General features: G+C 43.0%; 1 protein-coding gene and 1 long non-coding RNA gene across 2 annotated transcripts in view; one reads left to right on the top strand and one right to left on the bottom strand.

The window, feature by feature from the left end:
• DSCAM (DS cell adhesion molecule) overlaps positions 1-26449 on the top strand; it is an 836416-nt gene that overhangs the window by 799374 nt on the left and 10593 nt on the right. The window contains exons 31-32 of the mRNA XM_063702725.1: positions 5039-5236; positions 6632-6934. Coding sequence (XP_063558795.1) covers positions 5039-5236; positions 6632-6934 — 501 coding nt within the window. The remainder of the gene's footprint in view (positions 1-5038; positions 5237-6631; positions 6935-26449) is intronic.
• Positions 16630-18676, bottom strand: LOC129529374 (uncharacterized). Its single transcript, XR_008674875.2, has 4 exons — positions 18490-18676; positions 17325-17415; positions 17144-17253; positions 16630-16749 (listed from the first exon to the last, which is right to left on the bottom strand). It is a non-coding gene; the product is annotated as an uncharacterized lncRNA (long non-coding RNA).

Genomic DNA, 26449 nt, shown 5'->3' with positions numbered 1-26449 from the left:
ATGATGAGGATGGAAGTGGCACTGGAGCACAGTGAAAGGCAGGGAAAAGGTGAGACAGAGAAACAGCTGTCCTCATCTTGCAGGGTCCCCTAACCCAGTGCCTGGCAGGTGCATTTCATTCTGAGAGTGCTGAGATGCTGTCCCTGGGGCTTAGCCTGATGATCACAGGGAAACACTACAGCTTATAGAACAGTGTTTCTGTCCTTTGTGCTGAATTTCACTAAATGATGTTTACCAACATCAAGCAAATCTACTCAAATGCATGCATCAGTCTCTGGTTCCCCCCTCACTCTCCAAAATGAGCTTATTAATTTAGCATTTGCGGAACCCTCTGTATTAGTAAAAGATCTTCTGGATCTTTTTTTTCATTAAATCTTCCTCAAAAACCACAGTGTGAGGGACTGACAACACTCCGTGTTTTATTTAGAGTTAGAAATGGTAGGTGACTGGCCCCACAGTGGGTTCAAGAGTCTGAAACCCATGAACTTTCTGAAGCACAGTCCCCCGCTAGCTTCTTGCACCAGAGCTTCTCACCTCTGCCCAGGTGTTTATACCTCTGTGAATTCCATGGAGCAGTTCTTCTCACCACAGTTTGGCATACTTGCAGAGAATCATTTGTATTCTCTATTTTCTCAGCTAGAGAACACATCGTGATTCTATTTCATATGTTAGGACTGTGTTGTCATTGCAAGAATTCTTTATTTTTAAGAAAAGCATCTAAAACATGTTGCTTGCATACCAGAATGACTGCATGGTAGAAGTTATGTTTCTAGGCATTTTATTAGTTTGCCAGAGGGTTGAAACAGATTCTTATGAGGATGGAAGAAATCATAACAATTTGCTATTTATCTCTGTCAGTAGTGAAAACACATCCCTTGGCTGGTTCTGCTGCACTGATTACTTCTCTGTCTTTCCTGTGGATTATAATACACTGGAAAACTAGGACTCTATCCATGTCCTCATCCCCATACCAGCCACAGTGTCTGACTGACACAGGCATGTAGTGGATAAATACCAATCAGCCATCAAGTTCTGAGATCAGAACAATGGGAATGGAAAAGAAAAGACATTGAGTCATGTTTGCTGCATAGGAATCATGGGCACGGCCAGCTGTGCCTGTCCCATGTGCCCGGAGCACTTGGGCACATTAATCTCATTTAAACTTCAGGACAGCTCTTAACATGGGTGATGACATCACCTAGTCTCAGAGACTAGGGGATTAGGCAGGTCTGTCTGACAAGGTCACTTGGCCAGCGACACAGCCAGGGAGTAGTGAATATGAACTTCCAGCCCAGGCAGCCTAATTCCAAAGCTCTCACTCTCAGTCATTCTACGTGGCCTTTAGGTAGAGATACTACATATAGGATATGTAGAGACTAAAGAATAGACTTCACATGTACGCACATTCAATGACAAGAGCTTACAACATGGACTTGAATCTTTACTGCTGAGACTTTGAAAGAAAAAATGCCCTCTGTTACCCAGGATGGGACTAGCAGTGGCCCTGAGGGAAATACCTGGGGTGTGTGAGGTGCATCCAGTGGTCCAGGATGTAATAAGTGCTAGATAAATATTTGTTAGTTACATGAGGGAGTGTTCAGATCTGCCAGTTTCATCCTCTCTCTGAGACAACTAGTAAATTCGTTATGTAAAGCTGGACCTCCACAACTGCAAGATATGGAAACCAATGGCACAGATGAAAGCAGATTAATACCATGATCACAGTACACATGACATGTTCTGTAACCTATTATCTACAAAATCCTCTCTCATCCCAAACTCAGGATAATTAAAATAATCTGATTCAATGGGCAGAAGCTTAATTAGGGTTCAAACCCCATGTGGAAAGGCCATGAGCTATTTATATCCTGTGCCCTCCAACTCATGGGCTGCTGAGCAGGCATGAAGCTTAATCACCGAGTTTTATTTATATTAGAATGCTGGGAGCCTAACAAAATACTTTCCATGAAGGGGCAGTAAATCCCAGCATTTATTTGCTCAGTAGATGAGCTAGTAAGTTACACAAAAAAGGCTTCCTGTGGAATCCAAGTAAAAATTATATTTTAGCTGCTATCTTAGTCATTATCATACAGCAGAGTTCAGTTCAGGTACAAAACAATGGCTCCAAAACCCAAATTATTAAAAAATAAATGTGTCAAATACCCCAGTATTCTACATACTGAGGCAATTTTGACCCTAGGATGCCTGCCTAGCACAGAACAGAACTGAGGGCTGTGGTTTAAGGAAACTAATATCATGACCTAAATTTTCAACATTATCAGGCCACCAGTAAAACTGTCCTCATCTAGAAAAAAGAGATTATGAACAAAATTAACTTGAAAAGAGACCAGGCTTTGAATCAAGGCTGCATGTGCGACTTTCCCATGGAATTTTCCAAGTAGGGTGATCTCAATGAGGAAAGGGGCTATGACAGTGAAGATCTTTGCCCCACCATTGGGGAGTGAGCTCAAGCAGAAGAAATGAGGGTCAAGGTTTGGGGGATTGGAGGAAATGACTGTATCCTTGAAGTGGGACTAGCAAACTATACCCCCCAACTTCCATGCCAGAAGTAAACCTGCTCAGAATGAGCTACAACAGTTGTAGTTGCAAGAAACTTAAAGAAGAATAAAAATGAGAATTTTCAAAACTTATGTAAGGGACTGGGTAATTTTCTGGAAAAGACTCATTAGCATTTAAATAACAAGCTTCACTTATTTAAGCTCCACTTATTAAGTCGATAGTGCCTGGAAGACATTTAGCCTCTGCCCCATCATAATGTTTTTCTGTCTTTTTGAGGGCCTCTTTCCTAGCATTTCGGTGAAGAAACCCAATTATCATTCATACCTGGTTGTGTAGAGCTCCAGCATAACTCATTTACATTCTCATCAAGGCCAAAAAAATCTAATGAAGTCTTCCGTGGAATTGTGCAAGTAAGGGATGAAATGTGTCTTAAAATCCATGCCCCAGAGAATATTTACCAAGATTGAGTATTCTGATGATTTAGGAGACCTTAAAATCTATCTCTTTGGCTGCCATCTTAACGTACCTCTCCAGCAACACAGAATGATAGATTAGATTCAAAGTTGAATTAACTAGAAACTTGCAATGAGGAAATCTCCCGTTTAAAAACAAAGTCATTGCACCTTCCCAGTGTTAGCCTTTCACATTCCAACATGGAATTATAAGCAAGCCAGGGTCATGTAGACACAGCACTAGGAAACTTAGACACTCAGGATTTGGCCATATGTGGTCAAGTAACAGGCATTATCTGAACTGAAAAGACAGAAGGTTTGGGTTATAGTTTTATCACGTAACAGCTATGTCACTTCTCTCTGAGCTTCCATTGCCTTCATAAAGTGACCCTAGGTCTATGAATTCCTTCAGAAAACTCTGTATGTCAGGGATTATTGTAGGCTTTATGAATGGATCCACAGAGGGATACCATTGCCCCTGCCCTGGAGACACTGCCAGGCTCATGAAAGCACATAAATAAATCGGTGCAATAACATTACAGGCTGGCCCTGTCAGTTTTGCTCCTTTGAAACTTCATGAGAGCCCAACAGTGAATACAGTCTGCTGGGTTTAGAAGTGGCCAGACCATACTGAAATATAACTGTATCAAACTGCTCTTTGAGAAGCAGAGAATTCAAAGGTAGAAAAGACCCATCTAGGACCTTAAGCTGCCTCCAGGCTGGAGCCCCAGAAAAATCATTCCAGGTAACTGAACCTCTCTCATTTTCCACAGAATTCCAGAAGAGGCGATGTTGTAGCCCATTCTGGTACCTGACAGTCTCTGCTGGTGGAACATCCTTCTTCTTACCTCACCAAAGGGTTGAGCTAAGAACTCCGTCCACCCCATAGACTTGCTGCATTTGGTTCCGGATTTAGAGAAAATGAAACCCATCTGGCACCAGCTTAACCCTTTGTCCTCCGTATTAAATAACCCAAGATGTCTTTGCTAAAGTTAGGACAATTCTATTGAAGAGATGTGCTATCATAGGCAAAGGGCTTAAGGAGAGTTGGGACATAAAAATATGGTCCCTCTGCTCTAGGAGCTTTCAACTTAATGAATAAAACAGTCATCATTAAAACAATGAGTAGTAATATGAGAAACAAAAATACAGGCAACATCTGTATTAATTTCCTAGAGCTGTTTTAACGTAGTACCACCAAATGGGTGGCTTCACAGCACAGAAATGTATTTGCTTGCAGCTCTCCACCTGCATCATCCCATGGCCCTCTCCCCTCCTGTGTCTGTGTCCTCTTCTTATAAGGACACCAGTCACAGTGGATTAAGGGCCAACTCTATTCCAATATGACCTTGTCTTAGCTAATTTCATCTATGATGACCTTATTTCCAAACCAGATCACACATTCTGAGGTCCTGGGGGTTAGGACATGAACATGTCTTTTGTGGGGACGTGATTCACGCAAAACAACACCTAAGGATGTAGAAAGGAGGTCATGTTAGAACACACTGGGCTGAGCTTCCTTGTTTTACAGAATATGATGATGCCCAGGAAGTTTAAATGATGTGCATCGGGTCATAACATTATTTTTGTACTATCATCCATTTAATTGCAGTTGCAAACATCATAACCAAAGTACCTCTCTCAAGTCATTCTCTAGCACAGTAATTGGTTTCATTTTCTTTATAATCTTCATCACCATTTGAAATTTTCTTGTTTTATCCTGTAATTGTTATCAGTCTCCCCTCATTCCATTTCTAGCTTTTAATGTTAGAAGGGTCATAACATTATTAAAGGCCAAGAAAGAGCAAGACTCAAATATGTAACTTCTGAATCCAAGTAGGGTGTTCTTTTCCCTGCAGGGCTGATTAAACACGTAAGTATCAGATGAAAGTTTCAAGCCATAAAGGAAAGAGAAAGTATCCTCTGCACGGGAGAAGTCAAGGAAGTTTTCCTGGAGGGCGTGGGCGAGTGGGCAGTGCTGGGTGGGTGGCACTGACCTCTACGCTTGCTCTCAGCTGACCACACTCCTGCAGACAAAGGCAGACATGATTCTTGGCTCTTCACAGATCCCACCACCAGGAGGAATGCCAAGGCTGGGCCCACAGCGAGAAACCGCTATGCCAGCCAGTGGACCCTCAACCGACCCCACCCCACCATCTCAGCACACACCCTCACCACAGACTGGAGGCTGCCAACACCCAGGGCTGCAGGATCAGTAGACAAAGAGAGCGACAGTTACAGCGTCAGCCCCTCGCAAGACACAGGTAGGCCCTGACGCGGCCTCCTCCGTCCCTGGGGACCAGCATGGCCCCCGCACCTTGAGCTTCATGGGCTCCTTGGGGAGGGGAGAGAGGGCTTCCTCCCTCTTACTTATGTTCTTTTGAAGGTCACTTTCAAATTGTTACGCAGTTTATCTAACAGTTACTAATACAACTGCACAGCCTTTACTCCACACAGGGCAAAACAGAGCCAAACTGCATCTATTCTGCAGGTGTCCTGAATCTTAGACCCAAGCTTATTTCTCCATTTAGTTCCTACCCCACTGGGAGAAATAGAGACATTTTTAAATTTTCACCCCCGTGATTGCAGTAATTGCTGATTACACTCTGAGGGCGTCTGACCCATTACCATCTCCAAGATTAAGACACAGCACTTGACGTTACATGATGAGGTCATAGCGCCCTCTATAGGGAACACAGGCTGATCCGTTTGACAATTAAACAGGGGTTGGTTGTAAGTCATCCAGTCTATGCCATCAACCACCAAGTTTTCACTTCAGAGAGAAGACAGGCCCTAAGAATAGCACCGGGTTGCCCACCACCCCCTTTTAAATTTTGAAAAGAAATTACATCTGAATCTAATAGCTGTAGGAAATTTTAATACTCGTTTTTCTTTTGTTCTTGATGATATACTTCAAAAACAGTGTTCCAGAGAGGATCGTCACCATGTGAATTTATTTTTATGGCTGTGATTTCTCTTAGAAGAGTCTCAGAGTTCCACACAGAGGAGACCTTAAAACTTTTTAGTGCATTTGAAATGCAGACATCTCCCTGACCAAGATGGCGTGGCCCAGCTCAAAGGCATGTGGGCACCAGTTTTTGTCCTGATGGTTTTCTAGTCCCCATAAAGGGTAATCACAACAGAAGACGCATCCCAGGGGTTGGGGGCCATTCAGGCTTGTGGCCAATTTCCGTGCAACATGACATCTTTATTTCTAAATATCATCACATCTTCCTTCCTGAGCTGAGGCCCCAGAAGCTGAACTGCAGCTCAAATCATTCATGCCAATTAAAGAGTCTCTAGGGCACAGATCCATTTGCAGGTTGGAGCAGAGAAGGGGCTGCTGCCGCTCCTACTGTTTTCACTAAAAGCAGGATTTTTTTAAAGGGAAGGTGTTACTTATTTATGGAAATGTCCCAAGCTAGGACATCTGACTACAGCAATTTGGATGCAACAAAGCTTCCCTTAGCCGGATCTGCTGAGACTTGTGAAGCTGGCCTCAGAGTGCCTAAGGCAGGAGCCTCTGCCAAGGAGCCAGAACTCCTACCAGGTCCCACCATGATCTGGAAGAAAACAGCCCCAAGCCAGGAAGGGCCATGCCATTGGTTCAGACTTCTGATGGTGAGTTGTCCGTCTTGTTTTTCTCTTTCCTGGTGTAGATCGAGCAAGAAGCAGCATGGTCTCCACAGAAAGTGCCTCCTCCACTTACGAAGAACTGGCCAGGGCCTATGAACATGCCAAGATGGAAGAGCAACTGAGGCACGCCAAGTTCACCATCACGGAGTGCTTCATATCAGACACGTCATCTGAGCAGTTGACGGCAGGGACAAATGAGTACACGGACAGTCTGACCTCCAGCACCCCTTCCGAGTCGGGAATCTGCAGGTTCACTGCATCTCCCCCCAAACCTCAGGATGGAGGAAGAGTAATGAATATGGCAGTTCCAAAGGCACATCGGCCAGGTAGGTGAGCAAGGCCACTTGGGGGCCGTCGCTTAGGGAAGTGCACCTTCCTGGTCCTCCCTCATCTGCTGTGAAAGCCCTTCTCAGTGTTCAGACCAAATGGGTGCTCCGTTTATGGATGGCTACATAACAAACCATCCCAAAGTTCACTGGATTAAAACTACAGCAGTCACTTACTTTGTTTATGAATCTGAAATTTGGGCGGGACCTAGTGAGAGTACCATGCTGCAGAGGCTCTCCTGGGGCTGGGGATCCACTTCCAAAGTGGCTCACCGACCTGGCTGTGTTCTCCCTGTGCTGGCCTCTCCACGAGGTGCTTTAGCTTCCTCACAGCATGGTGGCTGGATTCTAGCAGCAAATGGTCCAAGATACAGTCTGTGGAAATAGCCAGTTTCCTTAGGTTGGGCCTGGAAACTGACACAGCTATCATTTCTGTCATATTCTATTGGGCAAGCAGTCACAGAGCCCAAGAAACCCTGATTCCACAGAAAGAGGCCCCCACTGCTTGATGAGAAGACTGTCAAAAATGTGAGGGCTGTATTTTAAAACTGCCACACTAAGGGCTTCTGAAAGGGGAGAGGTCTTACTATATAGTCAGTGTTTGGGACTTGGCCTCACTGAATGACACAAGGTGATGGTAACTGGCTAACATTAGGTCAGCCAGTAGTTTGGTCTTCAACTTGAACACCTGTGAATCGTCTGGGTTGTGAAAGCTGCAAATTTTGAGGTCAGCAAGGCATGGCAGATAATAGAATGCAGAGGCTAGAGAACAGGGTCAAAGGAGTGATGCGGACATGGGCCATTTCAGGGTTCACTACTGTCTAAAAGAAAAGACTCTAGCAAGGCCCTGCCAACTGATCGCAAGTGGAAATGGGGGTCTTAGTATGGACTTGTGTTTTAAGAGAAGCCAGAAATCTTGGTTTTATATGGAAATTCACAGCTTTTTAGTGTTGGCTTGGATATTTGTAAACCACTGTACAGGGCAAATAAAACACATCTTTAGGTGGAATCCAACCTATGGCAGCCAATTGTAGTTCTCATCTGAAGAACCACTTTTTCTTTTTCACCCTGAAGCAGCTGCCTGTAGACTTTCCTTCACAGACTGATCTATCCAATCTTATTGAATCCAGTTTTGTTTCTCATTTTACCCATTTTCTACACCACTGTTATAGTTCCATTTCAAAAAGTATCTTCACTTTTGAATTACTACAATTCCCTTGGGTTTTATGGGACAAGGCCTAGCTGAAATGAGCTTTATAAATGCATAAAATATATAAAATAAGAATAGTTTATCCAGCAAATAATCTTCCATACCAGCTCAAGATTCATGCCAGCATCCACTAAAGAATGATGGCTTCATTTATTTTCATTCTGTCTACCTCCTTGGGGGAAAAGACAAGCTGTTATTTGTGGGTGTTTTTATTTCAACTATTTTTTTTTTTCGTGTTGTTGGCATTTATTTGCAAGGCAAATGGAGAAAAATGCAGGATAAATGCCATGACTTTCTGCAGCTCTTCAGCCTGAAGGTGAGGAGGACTGGAGAGAAGACCATAAGCCTGTGGGCATGTTGTATAGGCGTGCTCAGCTTCATTTCCTGCATCTGTAAAGTGGGAATGGCATTGGTGACTGTGTACTGGGCTTCTGTTAGATGTACGTAGCATTATACAGGTGAAGAGGTCAGCAGAGGAGGCACTCAGCCATATTAGCCATTGTTTCTGGCACTGGGTTGCTAGAATCCCCACTGTGACTCCAGTTGTACTGCTGGCCTCCTCTTCCTTCTTGCTTTTATTTTTCTCCAGTGACCACTGAAGTCCTATCAGGTACCCACCTCAATTGTGTGTCACCCAGTTAAGTACTTTATGTTTCCACCTGAGATAGCATGCTGTCATTTTCCCTTTGTGTGTGATTTAGGGCACAGAATGAGCTTCTAGGTTAAAAGACTGTTCTATTTGTGCAGGCCTTTACATAATTACAGGATTGAAGCTTGTTTTTGATGGCACGCTGCTCATATTGTTGGGTTGTTTCTTAAAAATTTGACCTTTGCTCATGACACTGTGGCCTGGATCCATTAGAGCAATGGAAGATCATAGCTAAGTTACTATTGTCTTAATAGACTATTCAGAGTAAAATAATTTTATAAATATAGGTTTGAATAATCTCTTAAATCAATGCAAGTTCAAATGTCCACAAACTTTGTTTTGTCTACCCTAGATGACTGCATTATTACTCAACATCTGATATGCTTTAGAAAATATTTCAGCCTTTGGAAACCTTTCCGTCGCTCCTTTATAATTCAACTAAATTCAACATTGGGCACAAAATACAAGGTTGCAGTTTACTATTCTGCTAACTAGAGCTTGTGATACAGTTAGCAGCTCCTAGAGCTGTGCTTTTACATCACATTCTTTTCCTATATGCCCTCTTCATGCTAGATGATATTAGTCATGTCTGTTTCTGTTTATAGTCTTCCAAATCTCTCAATATCTTCCTCCTCAACTTTAGAGCTTCTTTTCTGATGGCCCTTTTTGTCTCTTTCCCTTTTTATTTTTTGTGTCTTCAGTACAAATAGTTATGATCCCCAGACTTTGAAATTCTCTGCAAATTGCCATCAAGTTACATGAATTTGGCCAGACTGTGGCTTCAGAAAAATAGGAAACATGTCTTAGTTATCTTCATACTTCCTTCTCAAGGTCTAGCAGATACCTGATAGCCAAGTAGTTATCACGCAAGAATTATTTTTAAATGAATTAATAGTATTGAATACTCAATAGTACATACTTAAAACTCTCTCTCTCTCTCTCTCTCTCTCTCTCTATATATATATATATATATATATATATATATATATATCTCCTGTGTGTGTGTATAATATACACATATATGGCCAGACTGTGTCTGGCACATAGTAGGTGCTTCATAAACATTATTGTATGAATGAATATATCATGCTTGTGACAACAAAACCAATTGGTTAAATTGGTTAAAATATTTCAATTAATAGAAATTATAGTCAAATACAAAAGGACATTTAAATCTACTCCAACTTTCAGTACCTTTTTTTTTTTTTTTTTTTTTTTTTTGAGACGGAGTCTGGCTCTGTCGCCCAGGCTGGAGTGCAGTGGCGCAATCTCAGCTCACTGCAAGCTCCGCCTCCCAGGTTCACGCCATTCTCCTGCCTCAGCCTCCCGAGTAGCTGGGACTACAGGCGCCTGCCACCATGCCCAGCTAATTTTTTGTATTTTTAGTAGAGACGGGGTTTCACCATGTTAGCCAGGATGGTCTCGATCTCCTGACCTCGTGATCTGCCCGCCTTGGCCTCCCAAAGTGCTGGGATTACAGGCGTGAACTTTCAGTACCTTTAATCAAAGTGACTTATTTTCCATTCTTTTTTTCTTTGACTTTTATTTCATCTGCATAATTTAATCAGTTTTTCCTTCAAATATTCAAAAACCTGCATTGGTATTTTTTTCTGACACATTTCCCCTGTTAGACTTTAGCTTTTCTTAGTTCATATTCTTTTTCTTTTCTTTTATTATTATACTTTAAGTTTTAGGGTACATGTGCATATTGTGCAGGTTAGTTACATATGTATACATGTGCCATTCTGGTGCACTGCACCCACTAACTCGTCATCTAGCATTAGGTATATCTCCCAATGCTATCCCTCCCCCCTCCCCCCACCCCACCACAGTCCCCAGAGTGTGATGTTCCCCTTCCTGTGTCCATGTGTTCTCATTGTTCAATTCCCACCTATGAGTGAGAATACGCGGTGTTTGGTTTTTTGTTCTTGTGATAGTTTACTGAGAATGATGATTTCCAATTTCATCCATGTCCCTACAAAGGACATGAACTCATCATTTTTTATGGCTGCATAGTGTTCCCTGGTGTATATGTGCCACATTTTCTTAATCCAGTCTATCATTTTTGGACATTTGGGTTGGTTCCAAGTCTTTGCTATTGTGAATAATGCCGCAATAAACATACGTGTGCATGTGTCTTTATAGCAGCATGATTTATAGTCCTTTGGGTATATACCCAGTAATGGGATGGCTGGGTCAAATGGTATTTCTAGTTCTAGATCCCTGAGGAATCGCCACACTGACTTCCACAGTGGTTGAACTAGTTTACAGTCCCACCAACAGTGTAAAAGTGTTCCTATTTCTCCACATCCTCTCCAGCACCTGTTGTTTCCTGACTTTTTAATGATTGCCATTCTAACTGGTGTGAGATGCTATCTCATTGTGGTTTTGATTTGCATTTCTCTGATGGCCAGTGATGGTGAGCATTTTTTCATGTGTTTTTTGGCTGCAAAAATGTCTTCTTTTGAGAAGTGTCTGTTCATGTCCTTTGCCCACTTTTCGATGGGGTTGTTTTTTTCTTGTAAATTTGTTTGAGTTCATTGTAGATTCTGGATATTAGCCCTTTGTCAGATGAGTAGGTTGCGAAAATTTTCTCCCATTTTGTAGGTTGCCTGTTCACTCTGATGGTAGTTTCTTTTGCTGTGCAGAAGCTCTTTAGTTTAATTAGATCCCATTTGTCAATTTTGTCTTTTGTTGCCATTGCTTTTGGTGTTTTAGACATGAAGTCCTTGCCCATGCCTATGTCCTGAATGGTAATGCCTAGGTTTTCTTCTAGGGTTTTTATGGTTTTAGGTCTAACGTTTAAGTCTTTAATCCATCTTGAATTGATTTTTGTATAAGGTGTAAGGAAGGGATCCAATTTCAGCTTTCTCCATATGGCTAGCCAGTTTTCCCAGCACCATTTATTAAATAGGGAAGCCTATCCCCATTGCTTGTTTTTCTCAGGTTTGCCAAAGATCAGATACTTGTAGGTATGCGGCGTTATTTCTGAGGGCTCTGTTCTGTTCCATTGATCTATATCTCTGTTTTGATACCAGTACCATGCTGTTTTGGTTACTGTAGCCTTGTAGTATAGTTTGAAGTCAGGTAGCGTGATGCCTCCAGCTTTTTTCTTGTGGCTTAGGATTGACTTGGTGACGCGGGCTCTTTTTTGGTTCCATATGAACTTTAAAGTAGTTTTTTCCAATTCTGTGAAGAAAGGCATTGGTGGCTTGATGGGGATGGCATTGAATCTGTAAATTACCGTGGGCAGTATGGCCATTTTCACAATATTGATTCTTCCTACCCATGAGCATAGAATGTTCTTCCATTTGTTTGTATCCTCTTTTATTTCCTTGAGCAGTGGTTTGTAGTTCTCCTTGAAGAGGTCCTTCACATCCCTTGTAAGTTGGATTCCTAGGTATTTTATTCTCTTTGAAGCAATTGTGAATGGGAGTTCATTCATTATTTGGCTCTCTGTTTGTCTGTTGTTGGTGTATAAGAATGCTTGTGATTTTTGTACATTGATTTTGTATCCTGAGACTTTGCTGAAGTTGCTTATCAGCTTAAGGAGGTTTTGGGCTGAGACAATGGGGTTTTCTAGACATACAATCATGTCATCTGCAAACAGGGACAATTGGACTTCCTCTTTTCCTAATTGAATACCCTTTATTTCCTTCTCCTGCCTAATTGCTGTGGCCAGAACTTCCAACACTATGTTGAATAGGTGTGGTGAGAGAGGGCATCCCTGTCTTGTGCCAGTTTTCAAAGGGAATGCTTCCACTTTTTGCCCATTCAGTATGATATTGGCTGTGGGTTTGTCATAGATAGCTCTTATTATTTTGACATACGTCCCATCAATACCTAATTTATTGAGAGTTTTTAGCATGAAGGGTTGTTGAATTTTGTCAAAGGCCTTTTCTGCATCTATTGAGATAATCATGTGGTTTTTGTCTTTGGCTCTTTTTATATGCTGGATTACATTGATTGATTTGTGTATATTGAACCAGCCTTGTATCCCAGGGATGAAGCCCACTTGGTCATGGTGGATAAGCTTTTTGATGTGCTGCTGGATTCGGTTTGCCAGTATTTTATTGAGGATTTTTGCATCAATGTTCATCAAGGATATTGGTCTAAAATTCTCTGTTTTGGTTGTGTCTCTGCCTGGCTTTGGTATCAGAATGATGCTGGCCTCATAAAATGAGTTAGGGAGGATTCCCTCTTTTTCTATTGAATGGAATAGTTTCAGAAGGAATGGTACCAGTTCCTCCTTGTACCTCTGGCAGAATTCGGCTGTGAATCCATCTGGTCCTGGACTCTTTTTGGTTGGTAAGCTATTGATTATTGCCACAATTTCAGATCCTGTTATTGGTCTATTCAGAGATTCAACTTCTTCCTGGTTTAGTCTTGGGAGAGTGTATGTGTCGAGGAATGTATCCATTTCTTCTAGATTTTCTAGTTTATTTGCGTAGAGGTGTTTGTAGTATTCTCTGATGGTAGTTTGTATTTCCGTGGGATTGGTGGTGATGTCCCCTTTATCATTTTTTATTGCGTCTATTTGATTCTTCTCTCTTTTTCTCCTTATTAGTCTTGCTAGCAGTCTATCTGTTTTGTTGATCCTTTCAAAAAACCAGCTCCTGGATTCATTAATTTTTTGAAGGGTTTTTTGTGTCTCTATTTGCTTCAGTTCTGCTCTGATTTTAGTTATTTCTTGCCTTCTGCTAGCTTTTGAATGTGTTTGCTCTTGCTTTTCTAGTTCTTTTAATTGTGATGTTAGGGTGTCAATTTTGGATCTTTCCTGCTTTCTCTTGTGGGCATTTAGTGCTATAAATTTCCCTCTACACACTGCTTTGAATGCGTCCCAGAGATTCTGGTATGTTGTGTCTTTGTTCTCGTTGGTTTCAAAGAACATCTTTATTTCTGCCTTCATTTCGTTATGTACCCAGTAGTCATTCAGGAGCAGGTTGTTCAGTTTCCATGTAGTTGAGCGGTTTTGAGTGAGATTCTTAATCCTGAGTTCTAGTTTGATTGCACTGTGGTCTGAGAGATAGTTTGTTATAATTTCTGTTCTTTTACATTTGCTGAGGAGAGCTTTGCTTCCAAGTGTGTGGTCAATTTTGGAATAGGTGTGGTGTGGTGCTGAAAAAAAATGTATATTCTGTTCATTTGGGGTGGAGAGTTCTGTAGATGTCTATTAGGTCCGCTTGGTGCAGAGCTGAGTTCAATTCCTGGGTATCCTTGCTGACTTTCTGTCTCGTTGATCTGTCTAATGTTGACAGTGGGGTGTTAAAGTCTCCCATTATTAATGTGTGGGAGTGTAAATCTCTTTGTAGGTCACTCAGGACTTGCTTTATGAATCTGGGTGCTTCTGTATTGGGTGCATATATATTTAGGATAGTTAGCTCTTCTTGTTGAATTGATCCCTTTACCATTATGTAATGGCCTTCTTTGTGTCTTTTGATCTTTGTTGGTTTAAAGTCTGTTTTATCAGAGACTAGGATTGCAACCCCTGCCTTTTTTTGTTTTCCATTTGCTTGGTAGATCTTCCTCCATCCTTTTATTTTGAGCCTATGTGTGTCTCTGCACGTGAGATGGGTTTCCTGAATACAGCACACTGATGGGTCTTGACTCTGTATCCAATTTGTCAGTCTGTGTCTTTTAATTGGAGCATTTAGTCCATTTACATTTAAAGTTAATATTGTTCTGTGTGAATTTGATCCTGTCATTGTGATGTTAGCTGGTTATTTTGCTCGTTAGTTGATGCAGTTTCTTCCTAGTCTCGATGGTCTTTACATTTTGGCATGATTTTGCAGCGGCTGGTACTGGTTGTTCCTTTCCATGTTTAGTGCTTCCTTCAGGAGCTCTTTTAGGGCAGGCCTGGTGGTGACAAAATCTCTCAGCATTTGCTTGTCTGTAAAGTATTTTATTTCTCCTTCACTTATGAAGCTTAGTTTGGCTGGATATGAAATTCTGGGTTGAAAATTCTTTTCTTTAAGAATGTTGAATATTGGCCCCCACTCTCTTCTGGCTTGTAGGGTTTCTGCTGAGAGATCCGCTGTTAGTCTGATGGGCTTCCCTTTGAGGGTAACCCGACCTTTCTCTCTGGCTGCCCTTAACATTTTTTCTTTCATTTCAACTTTGGTGAATCTGACAATTATGTGTCTTGGAGTTGCTCTTCTCAAGGAGTATCTTTGTGGCATTCTCTGTATTTCCTGAATCTGAACTTTGGCCTGCCTTGCTAGATTGGGGAAGTTCTCCTGGATAATATCCTGCAGAGTGTTTTCCAACTTGGTTCCATTCTCCCCATCACTTTCAGGTACACCAATCAGACGTAGATTTGGTCTTTTCCATTGCTGATACCCTTTCTTCTAGTTGATTGCATCAGCTCCTGAGGCTTCTGCATTCTTCACGTAGTTCTCCACCCTTGGTTTTCAGCTCCATCAGCTCCTTTAAGCACTTCTCTGTATTGGTTATTCTAGTTATACATTCTTCTAAATTTTTTTCAAAGTTTTCAACTTCTTTGCCTTTGGTTTGAATGTCCTCCTGTAGCTCAGAGTAATTTGATCATCTGAAGCCTTCTTCTCTCAGCTCGTCAAAGTCATTCTCCATCCAGCTTTGTTCCATTGCTGGTGAGGAACTGCGTTCCTTTGGAGGAGGAGGGGCGCTCTGCTTTTTAGAGTTTCCAGTTTTTCTGTTCTGTTTTTTCCCCATCTTTGTGGTTTTATCTACTTTTGGTCTTTGATGATGGTGATGTACAGATGGGTTTTTGGTGTGGATGTCCTTTCTGTTTGTTAGTTTTCCTTGTAACAGACAGGACCCTCAGCTGCAGGTCTAGGTCTGTTGGAGTACCCTGCCCTGTGAGGTGTCAGTGTGCCCCTGCTGGGGGGTGCCTCCCAGTTAGGCTGCTCAGGGGTCAGGGACCCACTTGAGGAGGCAGTCTGCTCGTTCTCAGATCTCCAGCTGCGTACTGGGAGAACCACTGCTCTCTTCAAAGCTGTCAGACAGGGACATTTGAGTCTGCAGAGGTTACTGCTGTCTTTTTGTTTGTCTGTGCCCTGCCCCCAGAGGTGGAGCCTACAGAGGCAGGCCTCCTTGAGCTGTGGTGGGCTCCACCCAGTTCGAGCTTCCTGGCTGCTTTGTTTACCTAAGCAAGCCTGGGCAATGGCAGGTGCCCCTCCCCCAGCCTGGCTGCCGCCTTGCAGTTTGATCTCAGAAGGCTGTGCTAGCAATCAGCAAGACTCCGTGGGCGTAGGGCCCTCCGAGCCAGGTGTGGGATATAATCTCGTGGTGCACCGTTTTTTAAGCCCGTCGGAAAAGCACAGTATTCGGGTGGGAGTGACCCGATTTTCCAGGTGCCGTCTGTCACCCCTTTCTTTGACTAGGAAAGGGAACTCCCTGACCCCTTGCACTTCCTGAGTGAGGCAATGCCTCACCCTGCTTCGGCTTGCGCATCCACTGTCTGGCATTCCCTAGTGAGACGAACCCGGCACCTCAGATGGAAATGCCGAAATCACCCATCTTCTGCGTGGCTCACGCTGGGAGCTGTAGACCGGAGCTGTTCCTATTCGCACTTATTTTCCATTCTTGCCCTTAGCAAATCAAAAAGACATCTCTTCAACAGATAAAGGGGTGCTCTCCCTTGAAATGAGGATAGCTATCCACAAAGCAGGCAGCATTATCTAGCTGTAATTTTAATGCTACCTGAATTTTGAATTTGCCTGTACAATTACAAGTCCTAAAAATGCAGCAAATTATTGTCTTCTTCCATAAGGGATGACTATTCCCATCTCTACAAACAGAAAACAAAATTCTCTATTCTTTTGAGAAATAGCTGCAAAGTTTAACAATTTTTTTTTCCTCTGGGTCAAGGTGGCTTCCAATTCTTTCATTACAGTACCCATTCTTGGTTTCAGGTAGCATTTTGAGCCAGTTGCAAACCTTCTTGGATTACTGCTTCTTATGATGATGATGTTTATCCTGTGCCATCAAGAGAAGCCATTACATGAAGCTACTTAATTCAGTTTCAGACATGCACCCTAACACAGCCTGCCCCACTAGTGGTAGGGAAAGCATCAGCCCCTTTGGATCTCTGTGCTCATGCCCTCTTGGCCCCAGACACAAGGTTATGAGTTTCAGCCCCTTCCTTGGGGAATGCATTTGAGGTTTTTTTTTTTAGTGGGAAAAGGCCACTGCCTGGTGCCAACTTGTTAATTCACTGAATTGCCAGTAATTCGAAAGAGTTACTGGATTTTAATTTTAGGATCCATTCATCTTGCATCACTCTCTCCTGAGGGTGTGAGGGTGGAGAGGAGGAGGCGGGCCCCAAGGCATGCAGAGAGGCCAGGAGCCCTTACCTGAAGAAAGAGCCTACCTCTGCACAGGTCAGCACTATTCTGACCAAGGCTGGCCACCGTATTCTCAGTTGTCATTTTGACCATGCTGTTTTCCCTCTCTGAAGTCTGGGTATCTGTCATGTTGGCTCTGAAATCAAAACAAGACACCAGCAGTCCAATCTTCAGAGCTAAATAACCCCCACCCCCAGCTTCACTTACCTCCATCTCCCTCACTGCCTGAGGACTTGGCTTAGGCAGCTGGGGTGCCAAGCCTCGGGGCTTGCATCTTCCTCCTCTGTTCTGCACATCACTAAAACTCAGTTTTGAAATGTTTATCATAAATATTATACTAAGGGTCTCCTTTCAAATGCAAGTCTCTTTGATGCCTACACATGTGTGCTTGCACACACACACGCACATATGCATGGACACATGTATGTTGACACACATGCATTTGTACGTGGATACATAAGCACGTGCTCCCATGCATGGATACACACAGGCACACACACATTCTCACTGCACTGCTCTGCATTCCACCCTTCTAGAGGAAGGCTTGCTCCCTCCTTCTCAGCCTCCCTGCTCCTCTGTCTTTTTTTGCCATGCATGTGTTGAGTGGACACTAAGTGACTGGTCCTGTTTTGGGAACTGAGGATGCAGTGATAGACAAGACCCACAGAGATCCACATTGAACCTGGGAGGGAGACGGACACTGATCAAGTAAACAAATAGTATCATTCCCGACTGTGGTGAGTGCTGGGTGGAGAAGCGCAAATCCAGGAAGGGGATAAAACGTGGGAGGGGAGTGTTTTGGAAAGAATGGCCCGGAAAGGCCTCTCAGGCAATGAGACGTAAATGATGGGATGGAAGGAGCCCTGCAAAGATCCTTCTGGTGGTCCAGAGAGCTGAGCAAAGATAAAGGCCAGGAGATAGGAATGAACTTGGCGTTCACAACAGGGATCAAGAGTTCCCTCTGAACTACGACCTTTCAAACACTCCCATAGAATTTTAGGTTAAAAGGACCCTGGGGCCATCCAACAAAGCCTCCACATACTGCTGTTCATGCCCACTTGATGTCGACCTAAATATTGGCATGTGCTAATCCTGATTTCTGCTGGAAAACCAGGTCTCTCTGAGGAGTATTTGCAATTTTAGCTTCTTAAGGGCTCTCGTAGAATTTCAGTGTCTTCTTAGTAGCTCTCCCTCAGACTCAGAAAGAGACTCAGAAAGTGACAGTAGGACCTCTTCTGAGGGGTTCTCAAGCTTAGAACTCTAAGCCCTTTGCCTGAAATAAAAGCTTAGCATGTATGTACATGGGGTCTTTTGCAGCCACCACCCTGCACCCAGCATCCTGCCACTGTGTTCAGGAGGCCATCCCCTGTACCTCTGACCTTGTCCGGTGGTCTGGCTGGTTCATTGTACTTGCTGCAGTTGCTAAGCTGGTGTTTGTGTCCTCTTGTTCCAGAACATGTATTCCCTGTGTTCTGATTCTTTTCTCTGACTTCTGAGCCCCTTAAAAAGCTCACTGTTTCTCTTGGGTAGCTTATTGGGGTTCAGTTCTAATCGTTGCGAAATCCTGGGCTGCGCCAGTTCTTCGAGAGGTGGAAAGTGATGGGGGAGGCATGTACCTGAGAGAACAGTGATGTGGGGGTAGAGGCCTCGTTGTCCCTGCTGAGTGACCAGAAGGAAGCTCCCAGATTCCAGCGCTGCAAACAACAAGAGAGAAGGCTGCCCAGGCTAACTGAACGTTCACTGCATCTCAGACAGACCCGGTTAAAACACAAATATACGACACTCGTGTATTGAACCCCTACTGATTGGGTATTACCCTAAGACATAAAAGGGTTAATATCTTAAATTAACACTCCTCACAGTCTCATTCATTTATCAGAATAGTGTGTATCAAAGACTGCAGGCAATGCGTTCTGAAGACATGAGACAGGCAAATCTTGAGAAGGTCAAGAAATAATACAAAGCCCAGCTCATAGAAGACCGTCAGTCACCACCTACACACATGCACGCACACAAACACACACAGCCCAGTGAGGCCTTGTGAGAAGCTAAAGCCACACGAAGGCCCAGGGAGCATACAGAAAGGTAAGAAGACCATCATCTTCCAATGTGGCCTCCTGTACACTCTGCTGGCAACAGGGCCTAAGGCATCCTGTATCCCAAACCAGAAAGGGGAAACAAGCCATCATTTCCAGTAAGAGTCAACCTTCTTCTGTTTAACCCCCTTCCGTGGCTTCCTGCTGCTCTCACGGTAGAGACTTACTAGCGTCTGAGGGGTCAGCCATGTCTTCCTTGCCTTGACGCCTGGTCTCTAGCCTCCAGCCTTCAACTTTCTGGCCTCCTACAACTCCACAAATATACTTTCCCTCTGTCTGGAATTCTCTCATTTCCAGCCTAACTCAGCTCCTTCTGTGGGATGATTCAAGATGCACATTGTTGTAGAAACAGCTCTGTCAGCTTCATGGCAGAACAAGGGCAAGCCCCCAGCCAGGGTTCTGCTTCAGGTGGTCCCCAATGTGTGGTTCCTCGTGGCTGCTGTGTGGGAACTGTATCCATCTTTGGATCTCATGGATCGTTCCATAGTGGGTGCTCCAAAACCACTGCTAAGTTCTGTGCTTGCCTAAAGGCCAGGGAAGATTTTCCAATCCCTCTTTTATTCAGATCTACTTTATTTGAGAAGAATCATGAGCCTCAACAAAGTCAAAGCCCTACTTTTATACCTCGGTGTAGTTTTTAAAGTTCACCAGCAAGCAGAAGGATCACAATATTGATGAACTCTTAAAAAATGCATGAGGGCCCCTGAGTACAAGCCAAGAATTGTAATCGAGTCCCTGCACATGGGCCTCTGATATCAATCTCACATTATTTATTTGGGGTTTTTCCTGCTTGCCATTTGGGAGTGAAGATTCATTTACCAAGAGAGATTCTTTTACTAGTTTTCATTACCATGCTGCAACATTAATATTAAACTCAAAAAGTGTTAGATCTCGTCTGTCTCTGGTATGGGTGGACTCTATGCTCCCCTTTGGGAACCAGCTCTTTGACACTGTAGTGTTGTTGCAAGTCTGGTCTCTGTGTTTTTTACTGAAATTGTTGGAACTCAAGGAAATCATCTTTTGCTTCTTACTTTTGCATCAATATCCAGCTCTATCCAGGCATAGATCTCAAACCTTGTTAGAAATTGATGAAAGTTCCTTTTTATGTGTCCGCAGAGGAGATTGAAGCCCCAAAAACTGTGATTCACATTCATTCCCACAAATTTGGGAAAGCATCTGCATGTTTACAGCATCCAACTAACAAAGCATTGCAGAGGAGGAGGAAGAAGGCTACCGCAAAGTGCTTTGGAATATCTGGCCCCCAGAAATGCATTTCGTTTGTTCCACCCTTATCCATTAATTCCCAATACAGATATATGTAACCAGTTTCAGCGGTGAGATACCTCAGAGTATAAGAAGGGCTCTTTTAGGCTTCAAGGTGCCTTTAGAAAGTATTGTGCCTGGGGGGGAGGAGCCAAGATGGCCAAATAGGAACAGCTCCCGTCTACAGCTCCCAGCCTGAGCAACGCAGAAGACGGGAGATTTCTGCATTTCCATCTGAGGTACCGGGTTCATCTCACTAGGGAGTGCCAGACAGTGGGCGCAGGTCAGTGGGTGCGCGCACCGTGCATGAGCGGAAGCAGGGCGAGGCATTGCCTCACGTGGGAAGCGCAAGGGGTCAGGGAGTTCCCTTTCCTAGTCAAAGAAAGGGGTGACGGACAGCACCTGGAAAATCGGGTCACTCCCACCCGAATACTGCGCTTTTCCGACGGGCTTAAAAAACGGTGCACCACGAGATTATATCCCACACCTGGCTCGGAGGGTCCTATGCCCACGGAGTCTCCCTGATTGCTAGCACAGCAGTCTGAGATCAAACTGCAAGGCAGCAGCCAGGCTGGGGGAGGGGCACGTGCCATTGCCCAGGCTTGCTTAGGTAAACAAAGCAGCCCGGAAGCTCGAACTGGGTGGAGCCCACCACAGCTCAAGGAGGCCTGCCTGCCTGCCTCTGTAGGCTCCACCTCTGGGGGCAGGGCACAGACAAACAAAAAGACAGCAGTAACCTCTGCAGACTCAAATGTCCCTGTCTGACAGCTTTGAAGAGAGCAGTGGTTCTCCCAGTACGCAGCTGGAGATCTGAGAACGAGCAGACTGCCTCCTCAAGTGGGTCCCTGACCCCTGACCCCTGAGCAGCCTAACTGGGAGGCACCCCCCAGCAGGGGCACACTGACACCTCACAGGGCAGGGTACTCCAACAGACCTGCAGCTGAGGGTCCTGTCTGTTAGAAGGAAAACTAACAAACAGAAAGGACATCCACACTGAAAACCCATCTGTACATCACCATCATCAAAGACCAAAAGTAGATAAAACCACAATGATGGGGAAAAAACAGAACAGAAAAACTGGAAACTCTAAAAAGCAGAGCACCTCTCCTCCTCCAAAGGAACGCAGTTCCTCACCAGCAATGGAACAAAGCTGGATGGAGAATGACTTTGATGAACTGAGAGAAGAAGGCTTCAGACGATCAAATTACTCTGAGCTACAGGAGGACATTCAAACCAAAGGCAAAGAAGTTGAAAACTTTGAAAAAAATTTAGAAGAATGTATAACTAGAATAACCAATACAGAGAAGTGCTTAAAGGAGCTGATGGAGCTGAAAACCAAGGCTCGAGAACTACGTGAAGAATGCAGAAGCCTCAGGAGCCGATGCGATCAACTGGAAGAAAGGGTATCAGCAATGGAAGATGAAATGAATGAAATGAAGCGAGAAGGGAAGTTTAGAGAAAAAAGAATAAAAAGAAATGAGCAAAGCCTCCAAGAAATATGGGACTATGTGAAAAGACCAAATCTACGTCTGATTGGTGTACCTGAAAGTGATGGGGAGAATGGAACCAAGTTGGAAAACACTCTGCAGGATATTATCCAGGAGAACTTCCCCAATCTAGCAAGGCAGGCCAACGCTCAGATTCAGGAAATACAGAGAACGCCACAAAGATACACCTCGAGAAGAGCAACTCCAAGACACATAATTGTCAGATTCACCAAAGTTGAAATGAAAGAAAAAATGTTAAGGGCAGCCAGAGAGAAAGGTCGGGTTACCCTCAAAGGGAAGCCCATCAGACTAACAGTGGCTCTCTCGGCAGAAACCCTACAAGCCAGAAGAGAGTGGGGGCCAATATTCAACATTCTTAAAGAAAAGAATTTTCAACCCAGAATTTCATATCCAGCCAAACTAAGCTTCATAAGTGAAGGAGAAATAAAATACTTTACAGACAAGCAAATGCTGAGAGATTTTGTCACTACCAGGCCTGCCCTAAAAGAGCTCCTGAAGGAAGCACTAAACATGGAAAGGAACAACCAGTACCAGCCACTGCAAAATCATGCCAAAATGTAAAGACCATCGAGACTAGGAAGAAACTGCATCAACTAACGAGCAAAATAACCAGCTAACATCATAATGACAGGATCAAATTCACACAGAACAATATTAACTTTAAATGTAAATGGACTAAATGCTCCAATTAAAAGACACAGACTGGCAAATTGGATACAGAGTCAAGACCCATCAGTGTGCTGTATTCAGGAAACCCATCTCACGTGCAGAGACACACATAGGCTCAAAATAAAAGGATGGAGGAAGATCTACCAAGCAAATGGAAAACAAAAAAAGGCAGGGGTTGCAATCCTAGTCTCTGATAAAACAGACTTTAAACCAACAAAGATCAAAAGACACAAAGAGGCCATTACATAATGGTAAAGGGATCAATTCAACAAGAAGAGCTAACTATCCTAAATATATATGCACCCAATACAGAAGCACCCAGATTCATAAAGCAAGTCCTGAGTGACCTACAAAGAGATTTACACTCCCACACATTAATAATTGGAGACTTTAACACCCCACTGTCAACATTAGACAGAAAGTCAACAAGCATACCCAGGAATTGAACTCAGCTCTGCACCAAGTGGACCTAATAGACATCTACAGAACTCTCCACCCCAAATCAACAGAATATACATTTTTTTCAGCACCACACCACACCTATTCCAAAATTGACCACACACTTGGAAGCAAAGCTCTCCTCAGCAAATGTAAAAGAACAGAAATTATAACAAACTATCTCTCAGACTACAGTGCAATCAAACTAGAACTCAGGATTAAGAATCTCACTCAAAACCGCTCAACTACATGGAAACTGAACAACCTGCTCCTGAATGACTACTGGGTACATAACGAAATGAAGGCAGAAATAAAGATGTTCTTTGAAACCAACGAGAACAAAGACACAACATACCAGAATCTCTGGGACGCATTCAAAGCAGTGTGTAGAGGGAAATTTATAGCACTAAATGCCCACAAGAGAAAGCAGAAAAGATCCAAAATTGACACCCTAACATCACAATTAAAAGAACTAGAAAAGCAAGAGCAAACACATTCAAAAGCTAGCAGAAGGCAAGAAATAACTAAAATCAGAGCAGAACTGAAGCAAATAGAGACACAAAAAACCCTTCAAAAAATTAATGAATCCAGGAGCTGGTTTTTTGAAAGGATCAACAAAACAGATAGACTGCTAGCAAGACTAATAAGGAGAAAAAGAGAGAAGAATCAAATAGACGCAATAAAAAATGATAAAGGGGACATCACCACCAATCCCACGGAAATACAAACTACCATCAGAGAATACTACAAACACCTCTACGCAAATAAACTAGAAAATCTAGAAGAAATGGATACATTCCTCGACACATACACTCTCCCAAGACTAAACCAGGAAGAAGTTGAATCTCTGAATAGACCAATAACAGGATCTGAAATTGTGGCAATAATCAATAGCTTACCAACCAAAAAGAGTCCAGGACCAGATGGATTCACAGCCGAATTCTGCCAGAGGTACAAGGAGGAACTGGTACCATTCCTTCTGAAACTATTCCATTCAATAGAAAAAGAGGGAATCCTCCCTAACTCATTTTATGAGGCCAGCATCATTCTGATACCAAAGCCGGGCAGAGACACAACAAAACAAGAGAATTTTAGACCAATATCCTTGATGAACATTGATGCAAAAATCCTCAATAAAATACTGGCAAACCGAATCCAGCAGCACATCAAAAAGCTTATCCACCATGATCAAGTGGGCTTCATCCCTGGGATACAAGGCTGGTTCAATATACACAAATCAATCAATGTAATCCAGCATATAAACAGAGCCAAAGACAAAAACCACATGATTATCTCAATAGATGCAGAAAAGGCCTTTGACAAAATTCAACAACCCTTCATGCTAAAAACTCTTAATAAATTAGGTATTGATGGGACGTATGTCAAAATAATAAGAGCTATCTATGACAAACCCACAGCCAATATCATACTGAATGGGCAAAAACTGGAAGCATTCCCTTTGAAAACTGGCACAAGACAGGGATGCCCTCTCTCACCACTCCTATTCAACATAGTGTTGGAAGTTCTGGCCAGGGCAATTAGGCAGGAGAAGGAAATAAAGGGTATTCAATTAGGAAAAGAGGAAGTCCAATTGTCCCTGTTTGCAGATGACATGATTGTATATCTAGAAAACCCCATTGTCTCAGCCCAAAACCTCCTTAAGCTGATAAGCAACTTCAGCAAAGTCTCAGGATACAAAATCAATGTACAAAAATCACAAGCATTCTTATACACCAACAACAGACAAACAGAGAGCCAAATCATGAGTGAACTCCCATTCACAATTGCTTCAAAGAGAATAAAATACCTAGGAATCCACCTTACAAGGGATGTGAAGGACCTCTTCAAGGAGAACTACAAACCACTGCTCAAGGAAATAAAAGAGGATACAAACAAATGGAAGAACATTCTATGCTCATGGGTAAGAAGAATCAATATCGTGAAAATGGCCATACTGCCCAAGGTAATTTACAGATTCAATGCCATCCCCATCAAGCTACCAATGCCTTTCTTCACAGAATTGGAAAAAACTAAAGTTCATATGGAAACAAAAAAGAGCCCACATCACCAAATCAATCCTAAGCCAAAAGAACAAAGCTGGAGGCATCACACTACCCAACTTCAAACTATACTACAAGGCTACAGTAACCAAAACAGCATGGTACTGGTACCAAAACAGAGATATAGATCAATGGAACAGAACAGAGCCCTCAGAAATAATGCCGCATATCTACAAGTATCTGATCTTTGACAAACCTGAGAAAAACAAGCAATGGGGATAGGATTCCCTATTTAATAAATGGTGCTGGGAAAACTGGCTAGCCATATGGAGAAAGCTGAAACTGGATCCCTTCCTTACACCTTATACAAAAATCAATTCAAGATGGATTAAAGACTTAAACGTTAGACCTAAAACCATAAAAACCCTAGAAGAAAACCTAGGCATTACCATTCAGGACATAGGCATGGGCAAGGACTTCATGTCTAAAACACCAAAAGCAATGGCAACAAAAGACAAAATTGACAAATGGGATCTAATTAAACTAAAGAGCTTCTGCACAGCAAAAGAAACTACCATCAGAGTGAACAGGCAACCTACAAAATGGGAGAAAATTTTCGCAACCTACTCATCTGACAAAGGGCTAATATCCAGAATCTACAATGAACTCAAACAAATTTACAAGAAAAAAACAAACAACCCCATCGAAAAGTGGGTGAAGGACATGAACAGACACTTCTCAAAAGAAGACATTTTTGCAGCCAAAAAACACGTGAAAAAATGCTCACCATCACTGGCCATCAGAGAAATGCAAATCAAAACCACAATGAGATAGCATCTCACACCAGTTAGAATGGCAATCATTAAAAAGTCAGGAAACAACAGGTGCTGGAGAGGATGTGGAGAAATAGGAACACTTTTACACTGTTGGTGGGACTGTAAACTAGTTCAACCATTGTGGAAGTCAGTGTGGCGATTCCTCAGGGATCTAGAACTAGAAATACCATTTGACCCAGCCATCCCATTACTGGGTATATACCCAAAGGAATATAAATCATGCTGCTATAAAGACACATGCACACATATGTTTATTGCGGCACTATTCACAATAGCAAAGACTTGGAACCAACCCAAATGTCCAAAAATGATAGACTGGATTAAGAAAATGTGGCACATATACACCAGGGAACACTATGCAGCCATAAAAAATGATGAGTTCATGTCCTTTGTAGGGACATGGATGAAATTGGAAATCATCATTCTCAGTAAACTATCACAAGAACAAAAAACCAAACACCGCGTATTCTCACTCATAGGTGGGAATTGAACAATGAGATCACATGGACACAGGAAGGGGGA

Source organism: Gorilla gorilla, chromosome 22 (genome assembly GCF_029281585.2).
Source record: "Gorilla gorilla gorilla isolate KB3781 chromosome 22, NHGRI_mGorGor1-v2.1_pri, whole genome shotgun sequence".
Taxonomy (NCBI): Eukaryota; Metazoa; Chordata; class Mammalia; order Primates; family Hominidae; genus Gorilla; species Gorilla gorilla.
The sequence above is the reverse complement of the archived record's forward strand: the minus strand, read 5'-3'. Positions and strand labels throughout refer to the sequence as shown.